The sequence below is a fragment of the Squalius cephalus genome (genome assembly GCF_949319135.1).
Source record: "Squalius cephalus genome assembly, chromosome: 17".
NCBI classification, from domain to species: domain Eukaryota; kingdom Metazoa; phylum Chordata; class Actinopteri; order Cypriniformes; family Leuciscidae; genus Squalius; species Squalius cephalus.
Window position 1 is genome coordinate 15,140,253 of NC_137138.1, and position 20,050 is coordinate 15,160,302.

At 38.2% G+C, this 20,050-nt stretch overlaps 1 protein-coding gene across 2 annotated transcripts in view; it reads right to left on the bottom strand.

Annotated features, from left to right (window-relative positions):
• The window catches only part of ank1b (ankyrin 1, erythrocytic b), a 79,548-nt gene that overhangs the window by 27,869 nt on the left and 31,629 nt on the right, over positions 1 to 20,050 (bottom strand). Inside the window, exons 4-27 of one of the 2 annotated variants that reach the window (XM_079898551.1) lie at positions 17,945 to 18,046; positions 12,499 to 12,597; positions 11,422 to 11,520; positions 11,227 to 11,325; positions 10,965 to 11,150; positions 10,646 to 10,744; positions 10,453 to 10,551; positions 9,475 to 9,573; positions 9,173 to 9,370; positions 8,910 to 9,008; positions 8,195 to 8,293; positions 7,923 to 8,021; positions 7,641 to 7,838; positions 6,945 to 7,043; positions 6,739 to 6,837; positions 6,395 to 6,592; positions 6,126 to 6,224; positions 4,871 to 4,969; positions 4,665 to 4,763; positions 4,169 to 4,261; positions 3,915 to 3,987; positions 2,706 to 2,726; positions 1,432 to 1,555; positions 1,248 to 1,311 (exon numbers count right to left, since the gene is read on the bottom strand). In XM_079898551.1, coding sequence (XP_079754677.1) covers positions 1,248 to 1,311; positions 1,432 to 1,555; positions 2,706 to 2,726; positions 3,915 to 3,987; positions 4,169 to 4,261; positions 4,665 to 4,763; positions 4,871 to 4,969; positions 6,126 to 6,224; positions 6,395 to 6,592; positions 6,739 to 6,837; positions 6,945 to 7,043; positions 7,641 to 7,838; positions 7,923 to 8,021; positions 8,195 to 8,293; positions 8,910 to 9,008; positions 9,173 to 9,370; positions 9,475 to 9,573; positions 10,453 to 10,551; positions 10,646 to 10,744; positions 10,965 to 11,150; positions 11,227 to 11,325; positions 11,422 to 11,520; positions 12,499 to 12,597; positions 17,945 to 18,046 — 2,643 coding nt within the window. The remainder of the gene's footprint in view (positions 1 to 1,247; positions 1,312 to 1,431; positions 1,556 to 2,705; positions 2,727 to 3,914; positions 3,988 to 4,168; positions 4,262 to 4,664; positions 4,764 to 4,870; positions 4,970 to 6,125; positions 6,225 to 6,394; positions 6,593 to 6,738; positions 6,838 to 6,944; positions 7,044 to 7,640; positions 7,839 to 7,922; positions 8,022 to 8,194; positions 8,294 to 8,909; positions 9,009 to 9,172; positions 9,371 to 9,474; positions 9,574 to 10,452; positions 10,552 to 10,645; positions 10,745 to 10,964; positions 11,151 to 11,226; positions 11,326 to 11,421; positions 11,521 to 12,498; positions 12,598 to 17,944; positions 18,047 to 20,050) is intronic. The other variant, XM_079898552.1, reaches the window with a different exon arrangement.

The following is a 20,050-nucleotide window of genomic DNA, read 5'->3' on the forward strand; positions in this document are numbered from 1 at the left end:
AGCACCATCAGTAGCAATAATGGTTGACAAAGTCTCATGTATGGCTGTGTCTCCGAGCTCTTAATTAGCATAGTAGCGATTCCTTTGGACCCAGATATTTTAAAGTTGCCAACTTTTCCACTGCATGGAGCAAACAGACACTTCTTTCCCGACATTTCGTCCTGATCAAACCATCTCTCTTTGTTTTGAAAGTACTTAACCCTAGAGTTGAATAGTTAAATAATCCCCCACAACAACTTGAGAAAGCAGCAATAACACTGAATATCGACTGTTTTTAATCCTTTCCTTATCAAACCACAAGAAGTCTGAATTTAAAAAAAAGAAGAATCCGAAATTTTTAAATAATGGTAACTAATTTTAGAACACCAGATTCACCCACAAAATGGATCTGACTAGAAATTCACAATGTTTCGAACAATACTGTCACTATAACTCTGTCCACCTTTTATCTTAATGTGAAAACATAAGTAATATCAACATTAAAATGTCAACATTAAATCCCTTGACTGAATTTTTACGAATATTAAGGTGATATAAGAAAAATTTCGACTTTAAAACTAGACTATGCTCCCTTGCTTTACAACATACTTATTACAACTACACCAGCTAGCTACAACAGCTTATTTGCATAAAAACATAACTGGACCTCAAGAAATGTAAACAAATTTAGGTTAGCAACATTCACATCAAAGAGCAAGAGCTCTTGTGATTCTGAAATGTGAGATTATTGTGTTTACCATGAAAATAACCTAAAATTTTGGCCGAAATTAATAAAAAATGTCTAAATTTATCCAAATTTGTTATAGAATTACCATTTTGAATTCTGAAAGTGCCAGAAATGAAATCAGCATCCTCTAAAACCTCTAAAACCACTCACATATTGTAGAAATTGCCCATACAGTGCAAATTATGTGGTCAAAATGGATGATTAAGCTAATAATGCTAATTATGCTAATTATGCAAATTGCTCAACATATGTAAATTAGCATCCGGCAGTTTCTGTATGCTGGGGACCCATACTTCACATTTCTGCAATAAAACTTTGGTGTACTCAACATTTCCGGGTTCACAATGGGGCTCTATGGGCTGGCTACTAGACTAATAGGGGGCCGTGGAGTCAAAAAGTTTGAGAACTGCTGGCTTAGACTATCAAATGAAAATCTTTGACCATTTAGATAACACCGGACCTGGATTTTTCAGCAAGGAACATTTCTTATTTCAGCACATGAAGCAGAAAAGTACAATACCTGGTCCAACATGACAGTTTCAGGTGACACACATGGAATTCTGGGAATTGCGGGCGAGTAAGGTCTGGAGAGAATGAAGGAAATAGTTGTAATCTGACTACTTTATTTTAAAGTAAAAAAATGTATTCTGTTCTAGCATCTTAGCCAAAGGACAAAATCGTTGCATTGTGCTCTTGTGACCTACGTCGTGCCCATCCCGCTCTCAAAATCTCTCAGGGTTTTCTTGGGGGACAGAAAATCATCATCCTGGTCTTTTAGGTCATCCAGCTTCAAATAGCGAGCCCCATCCATCCCGAGAAGTTCATCACCTACATACAGCACAAAATATGTCACAGACACTGATGTAGGAGGTTTGCAGGAAAAAGGATGATTAAGAGAAAGGAAGGAACGCTCAGAAGTCATTTCAGCATTCACAATCCATCATTCCCGGTCGAGCACAAACAAGAACCTTCACTCATTCACCAAGTCCAAGCAATGAAGTCATACACACAGAGAGCCAATGGAAAACATGAAGAAATCAAGAAATTCTGTAAGATTTCATGGTATTGGTTTCTGAAGTGGGCATGCCCGGTAGTGCAGAGAAGATCACACTTAATCTGCATGGGAGAGGTTGTTTGATGTTATTGTAGGGGCTTAATCACAGGTGTTCAGAGACACGTAAAACATACACTGTCATTTTGGAGCCCTCTGCTGAGTCAAATAATCATCATCAATTAGTAAAATTATTCACTCCCAGTGTGAATCCCTTAGTGTTTGGATAAAGAGAACCTCATCTATGGGTGTTTCTTTAACTATGGGCGCTACGGGTCCCAGCAGTTGATTTTTATCAACATTTCAAAGTTTTTTCATGTCTTCATTATTTATTTTTGATAGTTTCCCAATACCTTTTATCAAAAAATTTAAATTATGTATATATATATATGTATATATATATACACACAAAATATAAACATTTTAATAATTATTTAATAAAATAATAATACAATATTAATATGAGACCGGTCTCTCAAAATATGAAAATCTATTAAAAAATTTGTATAAAAAAACAACTAAATACACAAATAAACACGTTAAATAATATAAATTAATCTAATCTATAATATAATAAAATAATGTGATGGAAACTAACAAAAAGTCTGTTTATTTATTGCACAAAGCCAAAAATACCCATAGTTGAAGAAACACCCTGGCACAAACAGTGTATAAGTAATTTCAGATGCAGTCCTGTTAATGATGAATCCACAAACACGTTACTGTCAGTAAAGGAAAAGAAACATCATGACCACACGATAATGAGGGGCCAACGCCGTAGTAAGACAAAGCGACATGTTAAAAATAGAGAGCAGTTAGAGACACTTGAGGGTCAGAGACAAGATGATAGTGCTTGAAATGGAGGCACATGTTTCATGAACCACTGAGAACCGGACAACCAAGCCAGAAAGTGGGAGACGCTCCTACCTAATGTTAGCTGAGCAACTCCTACAGCAGGAAGGAAGAAGGAACATTTCAGGCTGGCGATGCTACCGTAGTAGATTTACAGTAGGTTTAGAATATCATGAAATACTTGCTTTTGCTTTTTCATTCCATTAAAGTCCTAAATAAATGGAAATTTATCAATCATCTTTCAGAAGAAACAAACACATAATGATAAGAGCCAATGAAGCTTAAGGGGATAGATCCATGAAAAATGGAAGTTCTGTCATCTTTTAATCATTCTTTCCCAACTTTATTTCTTTCGTATCCTTAAAACACATAAAGAAATGTTCAGGAGAATGTCCAAGCTGTTCTTTTTCTTACACTGAAATTGGATAGAGACCAATGGCTGTCAAGCATCAGACATTAAAGCACCATAAAAGTGGTCCATTCGAATCAGAGCATGTGAGCAGAGCAGTAATATTTAAACAGTAAACAGAGAAGAACAACAAAAAAAACAGTAAACTTTCTGAAGATTCCGCTCCGCTCGCTCACTCAACCCAGAATGCTCTTTGTGATATGCTGGTTCGAGAATATGGTCTAAGGTTATAGAGTTCAAATATTGTTTTATATCAGTTGCGAACCTTATACATAGCCTAAATGCACAGTAAATATCAGTTAATAACGAAGAAGGATCTTTATTGTTTTTTTCTTATGGATAAAAAGAAGTTTGAAATACCTTTGCAGCCTTAACAAACAGTCCACACTGATGAGAGCGCCGTTTAAACAAATATGTAAATATGTGTTTTTTAAAGGTTTTAATTTTAGTTTAAGTTCATAATAATAACCCTGGTCACCATTCCCTTTCATTGTATGGAAAAGAGCAGCTTTCAGGATCCTGCTAAATAACTGCTTAATAAGTCATACGGGCCTCGAAAGACATGGGGTGTGCAAATGATGACATTTAATTTAATTTACACAACTGATCCTACATGTGTAAATCACATTGTGCAGTCAAGTAAGTAGTCTTTGAGTGTGATATCATCTCTAATCTCTAGTTCACTTCAGACTGTAACTTTTGGGATATGACCCAGCAACCCATCTGCCAACTGGCTCATGTTTTTAATTGAGAGTCTAGCACCAACCTCATGATACTGAGACCTTGTCACAGCAGCTGAGAATCAGTGTTTTAATGTGGTATTTACTGCAGTATGATCCTTCAGGCTACATTCAATATGTGCCACACGTACGCACCTTCATCTTCCGACACATCTAGTATTTCATCCACCGTCTCTGGGAAACTCATGCGATGCTTCTCAGTGGTGATCTGAGGGATAGAGAGGGAATATATGAACAAGTCAAGATGGCAAATGTTGCACAATTCACAGAAGACGACCAGATTAATAAGAGACGAAAGATGACGTAATAAAAGCCACAAATCAAGCTATGAAGATTGAAATCTTATACTGAGATAAGATAAAGTTCATGAGAATGCAAACGACTCTCACCACAGATACAGATTCCTCTGTCACCAGTTTGAGCACATCAATGACAGAGATGTAGCCTAGCCGCTTAGCGATACCCAGGGGTGACGTCCCATTCTGTCACAGATAACACAGTCAGATCACCAAATCTCACATCTGTATCTGATAATATTCTATCTGTCTGATGTGGTGGGAAAGGAATATATATATATATATATATATATATATATATATATATATATATATATACGTTATGCAATGTAAATAATCATTATAGAAAATATTAAATAAACAATATATAATATAATACTAAATATAGGGCCACTGTATTCTAGCCATGCTGCTTTATTCAGCAGGATAATTCCTAAATAACAGCTTATGTTTACTGCAGAGGACTGGCAGCATGACAGCAGAAATTACCCACACCAAATGCTCTTCATCAGACATTTAAGCAGTGAATAATATTTTTTGGTGAGAAGAACTGTCATATTTCAAGTATGCGGGAAGGGGGTCTGCTCACAGTGGTGATCTCATTAGGTAGTGCTCCATGTTTCAACAGCAGGGTGACGATGTCTGTATGACCCTGCTGGGCTGCTTGATGTAAAGGAGTGTATCCCAACTGGAAAAGAAAGATGAGGGAGAATGAGAGTGCAAAGGTACATATTAACAGTGAAAAGTGTACAAAAAGAGGCCTGTGTACAGTATATCCAAATGTGTAGCACTTACCCTGGTCTTGCTGTTAACGTGTGCTTGCAGCTGGAGTAAGAACTTCACCATCTTTATGTTCCCATAGTGGCACGCCACATGTAAGGGTGTGTAGCCCATCTGAGAGAGGGATAGAGATTAAAAACGGTGAGAAAGAAAAGAAAAAGCAAGTGAACAGCTAAATGGGTAGGTTCCAGTGCACATAGACGATCAATGCCAGCTAACATTACAACGCTTCAGACCCTTAGATTCAGAGCCAGAATGATTTAATGGGGTGAAGAATGGATTATGAAAAGGTTAAAGTCACTCACTGTGAATTTCAGCACATATCACAAGATCCCTTTAGTAGCTGTGTTTGCTAAACAAGCATTATTATTACTATTGCTGATATGGTTAGGGGTTTCATTTTTTTAGACAAACCACAAATATTAACGCTACATATACAAATGACTCCTAAAGCCAAGCAGCTTACATTGAACCCTACCCTTGAGGCTGCATAGTCGGTGTATGAATGAGTGAGTGAATGGGTGAATGTGAGGCTATGTAAAGCGCTTTGGTGGCCATAGGTCTATGAAAGCGCTATATAAATGCAGTCCATTTACCATTTACCATTGAAGGAGGAATCTGAGCCATATTTAGGTATCAGAATATCAAAAAGACTTGAGGGTGGGCTTATCTGACCTGCTCTGGTAACAAAACTCTCTGAGCATCTTAGCAACTATATAGCAACATTAAAAAAACTCAGTAAAAAAAAAACTCCTTAGTGACTGCATAACAACACCTTAGTGACTGCAATACAACACCTTAGTGACTACATAACAACACCTTAGTGACTGCAATACAACACCTTAGTGACTGCATAACAGAAAATCAGGACACTTTAGTAACCGCACAGCAACACCCTAAAACTCTCATAACACTTCTGCAATTGCATATTAACAACCTTTAAAAAACAATCAGAAAACCTTGGCAACTGCTTAACCATGTCAAAAACACTCAGAACACCTTAGCAAATCTATAGAAGCAGCCCTAAAACATCTTAGCCTCCACATAGCATGGCCCTAAAAACTACCCAAATCATAGCATAGGGGTGACAAGATTTGTACTGGCCAAACCCACTCATATTTTCTTCAGATAATGTGAAGATTTGGTTCTGTTTGTCGATTTAGCACTAGCATAGACTACATTACACAGGGCTTTGGGGTCTAAATTCTAGGACATTCTACAGATGGCACTACTGTGTGTGTGTGTGTGTGTGTGCATTGAAGTGTCTTACCCTTGAGGCTGCATAGACTGAAGCACCCTGCTTCACCAGCATGTCTGCAATGCCCACATGCCCTTCCTGAGCAACCAGGTGCAGAGGTGTCAGTCCATTCTGTACACACACACACGCACAAAGGATGTCAGAGAGAAATTAAATGCATTTTTTACCATTCCTCTCGTTTCATTCTTCCAACACGTCTCAATCTTTTATAGCTTTCTATTTATTTTCTCTCAATAAATTAAACCAAATACCTATTAATCAAAGCTTAAACACTGTATCACCTTGTTGCCCAGGTTCACATTGGCCTGCTTGGAAATGAGAAGAGCCACCATGTCAGGTTGCCCCTCCTGTGACGCCAGGTGAAGCGGGGTGATGCCCTGTAGTGACTCTGAGTTGGCATTAGCTCCATACTGCAGCAGACTGCTCGCCACTTCTAGTTGGTTCTGTTTAGCTGCAATATGCAGGGCCGTGTAGCCGTTCTGTCAAACGGAGGAAAAGTAAAAGTGACCGTTTGTTTCTTAAACTGCTTTTAAAATACTGAAATAGACTGCTACCCATAACGTCACAGCTCAGAATAGTCACCCGCCAAGATCTTCTAAGAGTAAGGTGTATATGTGTATCTTACTCTCGCCGTGCTGTGTGGAGAGCCGCCCTTGCTGACCAGCAGCTTGACAACATCAAGGTTGTTGTGATGGACGGCCACGTGCAGAGGGGTCAAGCCATTCTGAGAGGGGAGAGAGGAAGCACATGGCCTCAGTCAGCTACCGCTGACTGTCATCTGATATTAGAAGACGAGTACTGAGATGTCAGATGTTCGTCTTGATGAATTACCTTTCCGGCTGCATTGGGATTGGCCCCTCTTTCCAAAAGCAGCTCCGCCACATCCACTTTCCCATATTTACATGCTACATGAAGAGGGGTAAATCCTTTCTGTAAGAAAACGCAGATAAACATACTGAGAATGCAGGTGCAGATGTGCATATTTTATTGTCATAAATTATCCTTTGTTAGGCTCCACCCAGTGTTACTGTTGCTACCATATTTTTGAATAATTTCTATAAAACACACAAGACTTCAACGGACACCAAGAGTTTCTAATGTATGATTGGTCGGTAGCATTTTAAAGTCGCCGTGAAATCAAAATGAACAATTATTTTTTGCATTATTTTGCTAACAATTTTTCCGTCCACATCATTATTTTATTTTATTTTAATTCACGTGCCCTCGGAATCTTTAATCAAAATAACTTCCCCTCACTCTTGCAACGAAATCTCACCTCTTCTCTAATAACTTTAGAGGGCGGGACAACCTGTCACTCACATGAGACTACATCAATAGCAAACCATAACGATCCAGCAATCCAATCAATACATAAAATGAAGTCCCGCCCTACATTTTACATGTCTTGTTTGAGAAGCTGTTTCACACAGATATACATCACAATAGGGAAGAAAAGACTATTGCAACTTCCGTTTCATGCCGACTTTAAGGCGGGGTTTAGCAAAGGGTTAATTGAGAGGAGAGAACCTTGGTCATTTTGGTTTGTTGGGCATTCCCGTCGAGCAGGATGCGTGTGGTTTGGGCGTGTCCCTCGCGGGCAGCGATGTGCAAAGGGGTGTGGCCTGCCGTGGTGGCCGAGTCTGGATTGGCCTTATGTTCCAAGAGCAGCTTCACCAACTCCTTATGTCCCATTCGAGCAGCACAGTGCAAGGGGGTTTGATCATCCTGTGAAAGGAAAGAGGGAGATAGAGGCAACGTGAGATTTTTTAAAACAAAAAGAAGATAAAACAGCTTGTATGATTGGCATACCTTCGCTTTGGCATCCACCTGTGCATTGTTCTGTAACAGGAACTGAGCCACCTCACAGTGCCCCGCTCTGGCAGCCATGTGCAAAGGGGTCTCCACTTTCTACAATGGCACATTTTAATACAGTCACAAACACTTAGTTCTGAAAAGAAAACTGTGTTTACTGCCACTATTGCTGCTAAAGACATTAGCCAGTTTGTAAAGCAGAATAGCCGTGCCTTGGGGATTCGATTTCTCAGTATATCTGAGGTACTAAACAAATACACCGTTCTTACCACATTAGAAGCGTTGGGTGAAGCTCCTCTCTGAAGAAGACTCTTCACTATGTTGAGATGCCCCATGAATGCAGCCACATGAAGTGGGGTCAGACCCGACTAAGAGACAAGAACATGCATTTTGCAAAGACTTTAAATGTGTTTAAGGGTTCTGTCATTCAATTGAAAGTTTTTTTTTAAATTTAAAATAACTGTTTCTTATTTTACTATATTTCAAAATGTAATTTATTCCTGTGATGGCAAAGCAAAATTTTCAGTAGCCATTGCTCCAGTCTTCAGTGTCACATGATCCTTCAGAAATCATTCTAATATGCTGATTTTGTGCTCAAGAAACATTTTTATTTATTTAAATGTTGAAAACAGCTGCTCAATATTTCAGGATTCTTTGATAAACAGAGAGCTTATAAACAGCATTTATTTGAAATACAAATGTTTTGTAACATTATTAATGTTTTAACTGCCACTTTTCAATTTAATATGCCCTTGCTGAATACAGTTCTATTAATTTCTAAATTCTAAAATGTACATTTACCCCAAACTTTTGAACTTTAGTGTATAATGTTAATATACTCTTGTCCCACAGTGATCGTGGATCGTGAATATTGCTCATTCCTTCATAGTCTTTCTATTTTCTACAAGGGTCAAGATAAAGGAGTAGATGGTGCAAAGCGAATAGAGGTTATCCATCAAAGTGACAGCCGGAGAGTAATCTGACCTCAGTCACGGCCTCCAGAGATGCTGAGTGCTTCAGCAGAAGGTCCATGGACCGCATGTGGTTCTTCTTGCAGGCAATGTGCAATGGAGTGAATCCATTCTAAAAAGATACACCAAAAAAATCAACTAATATATTCACAGTGTACAGCTGTACACTTTTAAAGTCCCCCTGCGGTGAAAATCAAGTTTTGAATGTTTTTTATGTCTATGAGGTGCTTTTAATGTGAAAAAGCAGAAAGAAGAGAAAAAGACAGATGCACTTACCAGCGCGCGTGCATTAGCTTTTGCCCCCTTGTCCAACAGCACCTTGACCATGCGGTGGTGCCCACAGTGTGCTGCAACATGCAGCGGGGTCAGGTGGTCGAGGGTGATGTCATCGATCTCTGCGTTGTATTGCAGCAGCTGCCTCACGCAGTCCATGTGATCGCCCTGCGCTGCCATGTGGATGGGAGATAGACCATTCTGCAAGGGGGAACACATTATTATCAACTGATCAGCATGATTACACCATCAATAAAGCTACGTATGATACAGTATGGCGCATCTTAGTAATATAGTTTGGCCACCTTGGTCTTGGCCTGAATGGGAGCGCCCTGGTCTAGCAGAATCTCCACCACACGTACATGACCGTTCCTGGCTGCACAATGCAGTGGCGTCAGCTCATCCTGCAGATAACGCAAAGAATAAGCATTTCTGGAAATTTACCAGCCATGTTTTAATGTATCCTACATGGGCTGCATTTTCTGTCCTTATTCATGATAAAAATTAAAGTATACCATTAAAAAAGCAAGTTGTCACAAAGAGAAAATACCTGTTTTTCCCATGAGGAAGTAAACTAGGTCATTCTCCATGAGCTAGAATTAAATAAGTCGGATTCAGCAGTCTCAGCAGTGTGATTCTTCATCTCAGCCAGTAAATAATGTCACTGTGAGATGTGATTACGGCTGGATATAGGAGGATCGACTAGTCAGTTAGTCATCAAACCAACCGACTAGTCTATTTAGATTATACCAAATCTAACTGTGCAATGTTTAATCCATCTCATTTTGTTTTTTTGTAAAGAAAGAAATCCAGGTCTATATTCTGACCTGTTAAGCACTGCTGCATTTTATGAATAAAAGGTATATCCTTTATTATTATTATTATTACAAACACATATTGAGACGCTCTGTTTTATTCTTGCCTCTCTCTCTCTCTCTCTCTCTCTCTCTCTATATATATAGTATTAAAACTATTTTTATATTTGAATTAGCTTTTATTTTTGTTTCATTTAAATCTTTTCTATATCTCAAAAATCTATATCTTTTTCTATTAAATCTCGTCAATAAATTTCTATTTATATATTCATTAATATTTATTAATTTCTATTTAACTTTCACTTTTAGCTTTTTGTAATTTTAGTACTTCAACTTCAACTTAAGCTTCATTTCAATTAATGAAAATGACATTAAAATATTTTAAGTTTTAGTTAACAATAACAACACTGCAAACTGCAGACTATACGATTATGAAAATATTTTGCACATCCCCGATGGATACTGTACCTTTGTCTTGGCATCTATCTGAGCTCCTCTGTCCAACAGAAGTCGCACCATAATCACATTCCCCCTCCTGGAAGCTATATGTATTGGTGTAATGCCATTCTTCAAGAGAAAATGTGTAAAAATTCAAATTCAAATTAAAATAAAATTATTTTATGTAGCAGGAACCGGCATTTAACGTGAGAGTTGAACTGACCTTCGGCGTGAAGTTCACATTGGCTCCTCTGTTTAACAAAAGCTGTGCGACACTTAGATTCTCATAATGGGCTGCGATGTGGAGGGGAGTAAAGCCGGTCTACGGGAAAAGAGTGTAACATTTCATTGATTCAGTATATGTATAAAACAGTAACACCTACGCTGACAGATTTTTAAACAAACTCAGTACTGTTTATCTTGTCACATAGTCATCTCTGCAATTACAAGCCAAGAGCGGCTGCACTGAGCTCAGTGAGTCATGATGCGTAATCCCGCTCGTGGTGAGATAAAACCTTTCAGATGTGTACAAACACACATACTTTGCTGAGGACGTCTGGGTTTGGGTCGTTCTGCAGCAGTACGGCAGCAGTGCGCGTGTCGTCGTTGCGTGCCGCGATGTGCAGGGCCGGCAGACGCACTTTGCCCTTGGTGCCGTAGTTTATAAGGAGGGCCACCACGTTCTCGTGACCCTGCTGAAGAGCTACCGCCAAAGGAGTAAAGCCATCCTGGGGGATGAAATCGAAAGTTGTAGGTTCATTTGGGTTTTATTTCTGCTGAGTTTGATTTCAAAGTGTCGCTCACCTCGGTTGGAAGACTCTGATTGGCTCCATGTTCAAGTAGATATTTCACCACTTCCAAGTGGTTCTCCTGTGCTGCCATGTACAGGGGACTGAAGCCTTTCTGCAAAACACAAAATAACAACAAAGAACAAATAAATGAGCTTTTCATCAACACAATTCTATGTTTGTTGATTCATGTCTTGAGGCTCAGACCAACCTGAGACTGGGCATTGACGTTGGCACCATAATTTATCAGTTCTGCAACCACTTTCTCTTGACCGGCCAGAGCAGCAATATGAAGGGCGGTATTCCCTTTCTGCAAAAATAATAGTCATGTAAATATAATAAAGAGAAAGACTTTTCAGACAAATAAAAAATATATATATTTTGCTTATATTTTTGCCCATGTTGCACGTTATTGTTTTTATCTTAAAATTTATTTATTTTAATGCTGTCTTTTTTCATCTAAAATGTCTTATATAGAATTTTGACCTGTGAAGCACTTTTACCCACATTTTATGTGAAAGGTGCTATAGAAATAAACTGCATTATGATTTATTATAAATATTTATTTAATAAAAGTATTATTATTTGCTACTTGCTATTGTTAGTCGGTTAGTCAGTGGGAGGGACTTTCTCATTCTCCAGAATATTTTATTGAACAAAACAAATATGAAAGAAAGTTGAGACATCAATATTTTTGAAACTGCTACAGAAACTACAGAAACTGCTCATTTTAAATGCACAAATTTGTAAAATGCTACAAATAAGTACTTGTCTTTATTAAATATACAATATGATAAATGTCAATGTTCAATAAGTAGTTATTTATTAAAAGAAATATTCAGAATAAATATTTATTCCACCAGGTAAGAGTTCATTAGCCTTAATTGTAGGCTAATGACTGTTTTTTAATGACTTACTGTAGCAACTCAGCCAATCAGAATGTACAGTAAGGTGCGTCCCAATTTGCATACTTAATTTGCACTATTCTATAACATTTTGTAGTATAAATAATGTAAGTAGTGTGTTGACACTGAAAATTAGAAAAGTACACTTTACATACCCGGATGATGCACTTAATTAACCAAAAAAAAAAAAAAAACGAAGTGTGGAAAATTGGACACTTCATGCACTCAAACTGTCACAGCTTTAATTACATAACAAAGGGGGAGGGGCTATCAGACTGAAAGAATATAAATATAAAATTGATACACTGCACGGGGTTGAGTACATAGTGGACAGTGTGTCATTTGCCAGAGGAAGCCTGACTGACTGAAGAAAGTAGATTTACCTTTGTGTTAGTCTCCAGGTCAATGCCATTGTGCAGCAGCTCCAGCACCATCTTAACATGACCTTCTTTGGAGGCCAAATGCAACCCGTTAAGCCCATTCTGTGAATACAAGAGAAAACATTAGGTGCTGAAAAAGTCAGTCTAAAAAAAACAACAACAAAAAAAAAACCACCCTGACACATCTCAAGTCTATCTCTTTATCTCTCCCCGTCTACCTGTCAAATTACTCACTGAGAGGAGGGCAGCCTAAAAATAACACAGTGAAGCACTGACTGAGAAATCTACAGATCTGTGAAGCTAAACAGGGCTTGGAAATAGAACGGTGGAGGAAACCGACAAAAAGGCCGGGCGAGGTAAAGGCTGATCGGAGAACAGCAAATGGTACAGTGTGTGCTTTTGAAGGGACGCTAGGTGTGTAGCCAGATTTGGCCATAGGGGGGCTCTGCTCTGCTAGTCTGACTGGAATCCCCTTCATACTGCAGTGTCACTCATCTCTAATGAGCTCCTACTGCAGCTGCACAGTGCATGCGCAGAGGAGAGGAAGACAGAATGGAGAAGGAGGGGTGCTTGCAGACGGTGGGGAGGAGCGCTGATGAAAACTGCCACACGTGCCCACTTGGCATTAATATTCTCTAGACGTGCTTCATGATGTTTTAGGGAATATCACAGTGTTTGTGTGACCTCAACAGTATTGTTATACGTGCATAGATCGGCAACACTGGATCTTTCATTTTTCTACATATAAATTACATTTTAAAATGTATTAAAATAGAAAAGAGTTATTTTTTACATTATAATAGTAGTTCACAATATTTCTGTTTTATAAATGTCAAATAAATGCAGTCTTGGTGGGAATAAGAGACGAGATCTCAAACTCTCTTACTGATCTCAAACTTTAGAACATTACAACTTAAATTTATGCATTTGGTAGACACTTTTATTCCACAAGATTAGTGCACAAGAATAGATGTCAAGATTGTAAGTGAATAATGGCTTAATTTTCACTGTTTTTTTTTATTTTTTACAAACTATTGTATAAGAAAATGTATTGTGCTTCAGTTCTTGAACGTCCTATCTGGCTATGTAGCTAGAATTCAAATGGCTTTTCAAAAATAAATAAAATAAAAGAATGAAATGAAAATAAAATAAAATAAAATAAAATAAAATACATAAAACTTTGGTCCATATGGACAATTTTTTCTGATTCTTAGATTATTTTTGGCTATATAATCATTAGATGTTAATAGATAAAATGGTTAATAACATTAAGGCTATTTACAGCCGTTAGTTTATCACCTATAAAATAAAGACAAATTACACTATGACAAGATCATCAATTGACAATACTCAATCTCTTTAAGCTGAGGTGGAAATTAATCACACGCTCTGAGCTTTAAAGGGGTCATGAACTGGATTGTTTTATTATTTTATAATGTTTCCTGTGGTGCCCTTATAATGTTAGTATGATTTTTACATCAAAAATTGTCATAATTTATAAATAAAAACCATTTTTCCAAGCCTGATTTCAGCTTCAGATTTGAACGCTCAGTTTTAAGGGGCGTGTCTGCTGTGAGACTGCAGTCCAAACGCCCACTGCTGTGATTGGCTGACATGCTTGCATATGAAATAGCAGCCCGTTCTCATCCCAAGTCGTCATATACTGACGCTTTCAAAATTTCTTCAATATCTGACGCACAAAGCACCCTTTAGCGTCCATATGAGACGCATAACCCTACCACAGACCTAAACCTACCCATAACCGAAGCGTCTCATATGGACGCTAAAGGGTGCTTTGTGCGTCGGATATTGAAGAATGTTTGAAAGTGACGATTTGGGGATGAGAATGCGTTGGAAATAGCTAGTATTACGACTCTCTCGAAAACTTTTACTACGTTTTTACTATTACAGCTATCGAGATTAACAAATCCTGAAAAGTATCGTTTAAAGCATTATATTTAAATTTATTCCATCACATGAAAGGTTGCAGCATGATGAGCACTGAGCAGATGACAGACAGTCTGTTGATCGCGTGAATAAAGATCTTATCATTGCAAAGCAATTTTTGCACTCTCACAAATGCTTACTCCAAATCACAATGTAAACACGATGTGAATACACAGTAAGAGCTTCGTTGTGTAGTGTAACAGTGTCATTATTTCATCACGAGTTTAGTAAGTGTCCAGATAAGCTCTCGCGGCTCGCGCTGTGCTGTTTGATTGACAGCTTGGGCGAAAGGGATCGTTCTTTGATCGCTTTCTGTATATAATTTAATAACAGTTTAAAGAAGATTATTTTCATAATACTACGAGAAATTATGTGAAGTTGATCGTTTAGTCACTGATGCATAAACAGTAGCCTATTGAACGATTTTAAGAGAAATATCTGAACTTGAATAATTACACCGAAATCACTGATCGCAGATCAGGCATTAGAATACACATGGTTACTTGCATGTTGCTGACAGATCCGTGTCGGGAAATTGTGATTGATTGATTTAATAAAGTTTAACCATGCTGGAATCCGAAGGAAGCTTATGCAGACTGTCTTCTTCCACAAACAGGCACAATATTTAGTAAACAGCATGTTTATTGCTTGGAAGTAGCTTGATCCGGTTTAGCAATTATCATGTCGTCCTATATTTAGCATGTTTGGGCGAATCGGTGGGCGGGGCTAAACAGGCCGTGTTGAAGTAGGCGTTGATCTTCTTTTGTGGAGGCGGTGTTTTATCCTCTTTGACGTCATAGTTCCCCACTTTGAAAAACGAGTCGTTTGCTGAGCCTGATGTCTATAAAAGCTTTTATTGGACTAACAAGGAAGTTTTCAGTTCTGAAACTTACAGGATATTATTATAGTATGATGATCTCTTATATGTCAAAAGCTCAAGGAAATTTTGATTTCTCAGTTCATCACCCCTTTAAAATACGGTTTCGCTGATTTTCAGAATTTTCTCAAGTCCCAAAGCATTAGCCGCCTCACTGTCAAAAACAGTCTAAGCTCCTCACAGAATGTGTTGCGACAGGATAGAGACATTCACGCTCTGATATCAGCATCACAAACGGGAAGTGTACTTCAGTTTATCCAAACACGTAACTATAAAATTCTCCAAGACGCATTGAAATTTAGTCTAGGTTGCATATTGTAGGCCGTGACAGGTTCCCGAAGGAATCCTGTCGGTGAATGATGTTATAAGGTGGTGTAGTAGTCAACGTGTGTGTGTGTGTGTGCGAGAGAGAAAGAGAGAGAGAGAGAGTTCAGGATGCAGGCATACAGAGTGGGCGTTCGTTTTCAGAGCTTTTCAATGCGGGAAGCCAGCCAACTACTCAGGTCCATTCACTAACCCGTCTCTGAGAACCAAACATAGCTCTTCTGCAAATATCACAATATGCTATTTAAAGCAGGTAAGCAAGTGTTATGATGCAAGTGCTTGCAAAAGCATGACCGGTGAGGGGGTTAGAGGAGGAAGACATGCTGGCATGATTAATTATGGCAATTTACTGATTAGGGCATTGAACACAGTTCTGCATTGACACTGTAAACACAGCTGTACTGTCCGACCACAGGAGCATTGGGGGGTTAATACAGACTCCAAAACACAAACTGGCACAAGCAAACACAAACACGCACACACAGATGTGGATCCTAATCTACAATATGATGAATTTATAGCTCTAAATAGCCATTTCTGAATTTAGCCAGTACTATTAATGGGCTTCAAAGTTACTTTGGGCTTTCAAGGCGTGGATGTGAGACTGCTGTTGTCATGCAGTTGCTAAACTGCTCTTATATATTTCAAGCATGTTGCTATGGAGTTGCTAGGGTGTTTTGTGTGGTTGTTAGGTGGTTTTTACTCCAAAATAAATCTAAAGGATTCTTTTAAGTGTTTTATAGATCACAGAATTGAAAATTTAAAAATTTTCTTAACAAATTCCATGATTGGAAATACCATTCATATCTGTAATAATAGTAACACTTTACAATAAGGTCTCATTTGTTATGAGACCCACTGTATTGAAAATCTTTTAAAAAGTCTTTTGAAAGGCTATGTGGTGTTTTTAATATGCTTTAAGACAAACCTTGTGAAAATGTATCAGTCAACACCATTGCTGAATATTTTCTTCTTAAAACTGCAGTGAACCAAAGACAGTCTCAAAAACGCGTTTTGAAACCGCTCCTTATTTCTACGTCACAAACTTGTGACCAATCCCGTAAATGTGTGGGCGGGGCTTTTCCTATCATTATTTCTAATGCAGATTTTTAGAAGGCAGCTGTCTGACTCTGAGATGGCGAACGGGAACATGATTTGTGTAACATTAGCAACACATTATTAGCTGATTGATAACGTAGTCAAGCCAAAGGCTAATCATATCAATTACCTTTATGTGTCAACTTTTATTCAAATTTTGAATGAATTATATATAGCATAGAAAGTGTGCAAAGAGCACACCCTTTACAATCACTAAAAGCTGTCACTCATCTTAGTTTGCAATCTCACTAAAAGTTCCATTATAATCAATAAAGTTGTCTATGCACAATGAATATCTTACAACAATGTGTCTACCCTTTGTTAATGACAGTATTTGCGAGCGTGCAGAACTCAGCGTGAACAAAAACTCTGGCGTTTTGACTAGTGAGTGGATTCTGACTAATTTAAACACCTCTGATTGGCCACTACGTTCAAGAGATCAACAAACATGTCAGTGAATTGGATACATTGCTCACCGCTGCAAAACTATATTGTAAATATAAACATTTGACGCTCTCCAGAACACAAATATGCACCGGAGTGTTTACCAAATCTGTTTTATGATACTATTACAGTATAAACTGAGGGTGCTTAGAGGGCAATTTGAGGGTGTTTAGCATCCATACTAGAACTGGGCCTGATAATTCACTCTTTTTCTTCTTCTTCTGAATCACTTTCTGGTTCAAACATATATGGCTGATTTAAACCAATATTTCCACTTGCCATTGTGTAGTGTATACTACAGTTGAACAAGTGGATTGGGAAACTGGTGTGAGTGAGTTGAGGAGTGGATTAATTTGCATATTCATGGACCTACATATGCTAAATGTAGCAAGGGTGTAGAGTTGCATTCAAACTATTTTAAGGCATGAAGAAATTATTTTCACAGGGAAAAAAAAACATTTAAATATGTCATTGTGATTATCAAAGATGAGTTTAAAAGATAAAATGATTGACTGCAGGGGGGCTTTAACATTAGTTATCATGAACAATGAACAATACTTCTACTGCATTTGTAAACATGCACTGTAAACTAACATGAACATTTTTATTAACTAATGTTACCAAATGATACCTTAATTGTACAGTGTTACCAATCATTTTAAACATTTAAACCCTAAGGGTAATACTTACACATACTGTACACATACACTCACGCACATGCTTGAAAGCTTGATATTGCAGGATGGATTTTTCTCTCACCTGATTGGCTATGTTGATGTCTATTCCATTTTTGATATGGTCCAGAGCTTTTTCCAGATTACCTGAGCGTGCAGCACGGAGAAAACTAGTTGTTGTATCCGCCTGAGGGAGAGAGAGGAGATAAGAGAGAGAAGAAAGGAAAAATAAATGCAATTCTGAATAGGAAAAGGGATTGTTAAATTGTTATAACAATTATTTTGCACAAGGGTTCTGGATATTTAGCACTTAATAAAACATCAGTGATACAGTCTGACGTACAGCACTAATTAGAGATTCATTCTGAGTTGTGTTGAGTATCTGGTTTCAACTGGCTCAAGGGCCACATAACAGCGACCCAACAGGAACGGAATTAGTTTTTTAAATCATCAAATTTTCCAAAGTTATCAAGTGTGATGTTATATTCAGGGATGGTTTTGCTCCTAAAGACATATCAGAAGCTTATTTTGTAGAAACAAAGTAAGCAATTTGTTTTTTCCTTGGCAAAGTGTGCTGTGAGCAATCAAAACATTTCAACATCTCGACCATCCCATCATAGTAACATTAAATCAACAGCCATATCACCCAGTAGCCCAAGACTGCTTGCCCACTGAAGCTAAGCAGGACTGAGCCTGGTCAGTATCTGGATGGGATACCTCCTGGGAAAACCAATTTACTGCTGGAAGAGGTGTTAGTGAGGCCAGCATGGGTCTCACCCTGTGGTCTGTATGGGTCCAAACGCCCCAGATAGAGGGTATGCTTTGACGTCACTTTCCCGCTGGAACACGTCCCCTTGCCAGACTAAGTGGCAAAAGAGCCTGCTGCGTTACTGGATTTGATAGGGGAAACTGCGAAAACGCAAGTAAAACAAACGATTATCAGTTTAAACTAAAGGTTGGACTCTATAAAGTGTTCCTTACAACTCACCAAAGATCCAATGATCCATGGATATTGACATGCAACCAGGAATCATGTTTCCTGACATTTATATGTGCCTGATTTCGACGCATAAAGCAAATTTGCCTATGAACGCTTTATATAAAAACAATATATATAGGTCTAAATCCGGGTGCTCACTTATATCAATGTTATATATATCATCATATCGTCCAGCCCTAAAATTTGTATAGTTTTTTGTCAGTGTTTATTTAAAAACATCCAATTATGCAAAATATATGATGGTAAATATGTAATTGATGAATTGTCAATACAATATATAACAATACAATATATAGGATATGATTTTACCCCTAAATTCAGCATATTGACACTGACAATGCTAACTGCAAATCCACCTTTCTCTGCCTGGAGTCCAGTTGTTTCTATGAATTGCAGCGATTCATTTGCTTCTCTGTTCTGTAGCTTTCGGCAGTCTGTAAAAATATACCTCATATTTCTTGCCAAATCTAGTTGTAGAATCAATCGCAAAGCTCTTTCCCATTTTAGATGTGTTTGTGTGTTTTTCAAGGCATTCACGCTGAAAACAAATGCTGACGCTCAGTCTTTTTGCCACTCGGTGGGCGTAACTGCAGTCACTCCGGCTGATGGTGACGTCATGCACATACCCTCTATAGTGATGGGGACACTATACTGTCAAAGAGCACCGTCCTTCGGATGAGACGTTAAACCGAGGTCTTGACTCTCTGTGGTCATTAAAAATCCCAGGATGTCCTTCGCAAATAGAGTAGGGGTGTAACCCCGGCATCCTGGGCAAAATTGCCCATTGGCCTCTGTCCATCATCGTGGCCTCCTAATAATCCCTATACTGATTGGCTTCATCACTCCGTCTCCTCTCCACCAATAAGCTGGTGTGTGGTGGGCGTTCTGGTGCAATTTGGCTTCCGTCGCATCATCTAGGTGGATGCTGCACATTGGTGGTGGTTTTGGAGATTCCCCCGTTCTATGTAAAATGTTTTGAGTGCCGAGAAAAGCACTATATAAATGTAACAAATTATTATTATTATTATTATTTTTAAATCAACCAGGGCAGAACTAACCAAGAACAAATGTGAAAACAGCCATAATTTTTGTAATTCCATTTGGTGATGCTAGTGGCCCAGAAATCAGCTTTAAATATCACTAAATAATAATAATAAATTATTTTTAAAAAGTGTCTGTCTGTCTATGGCT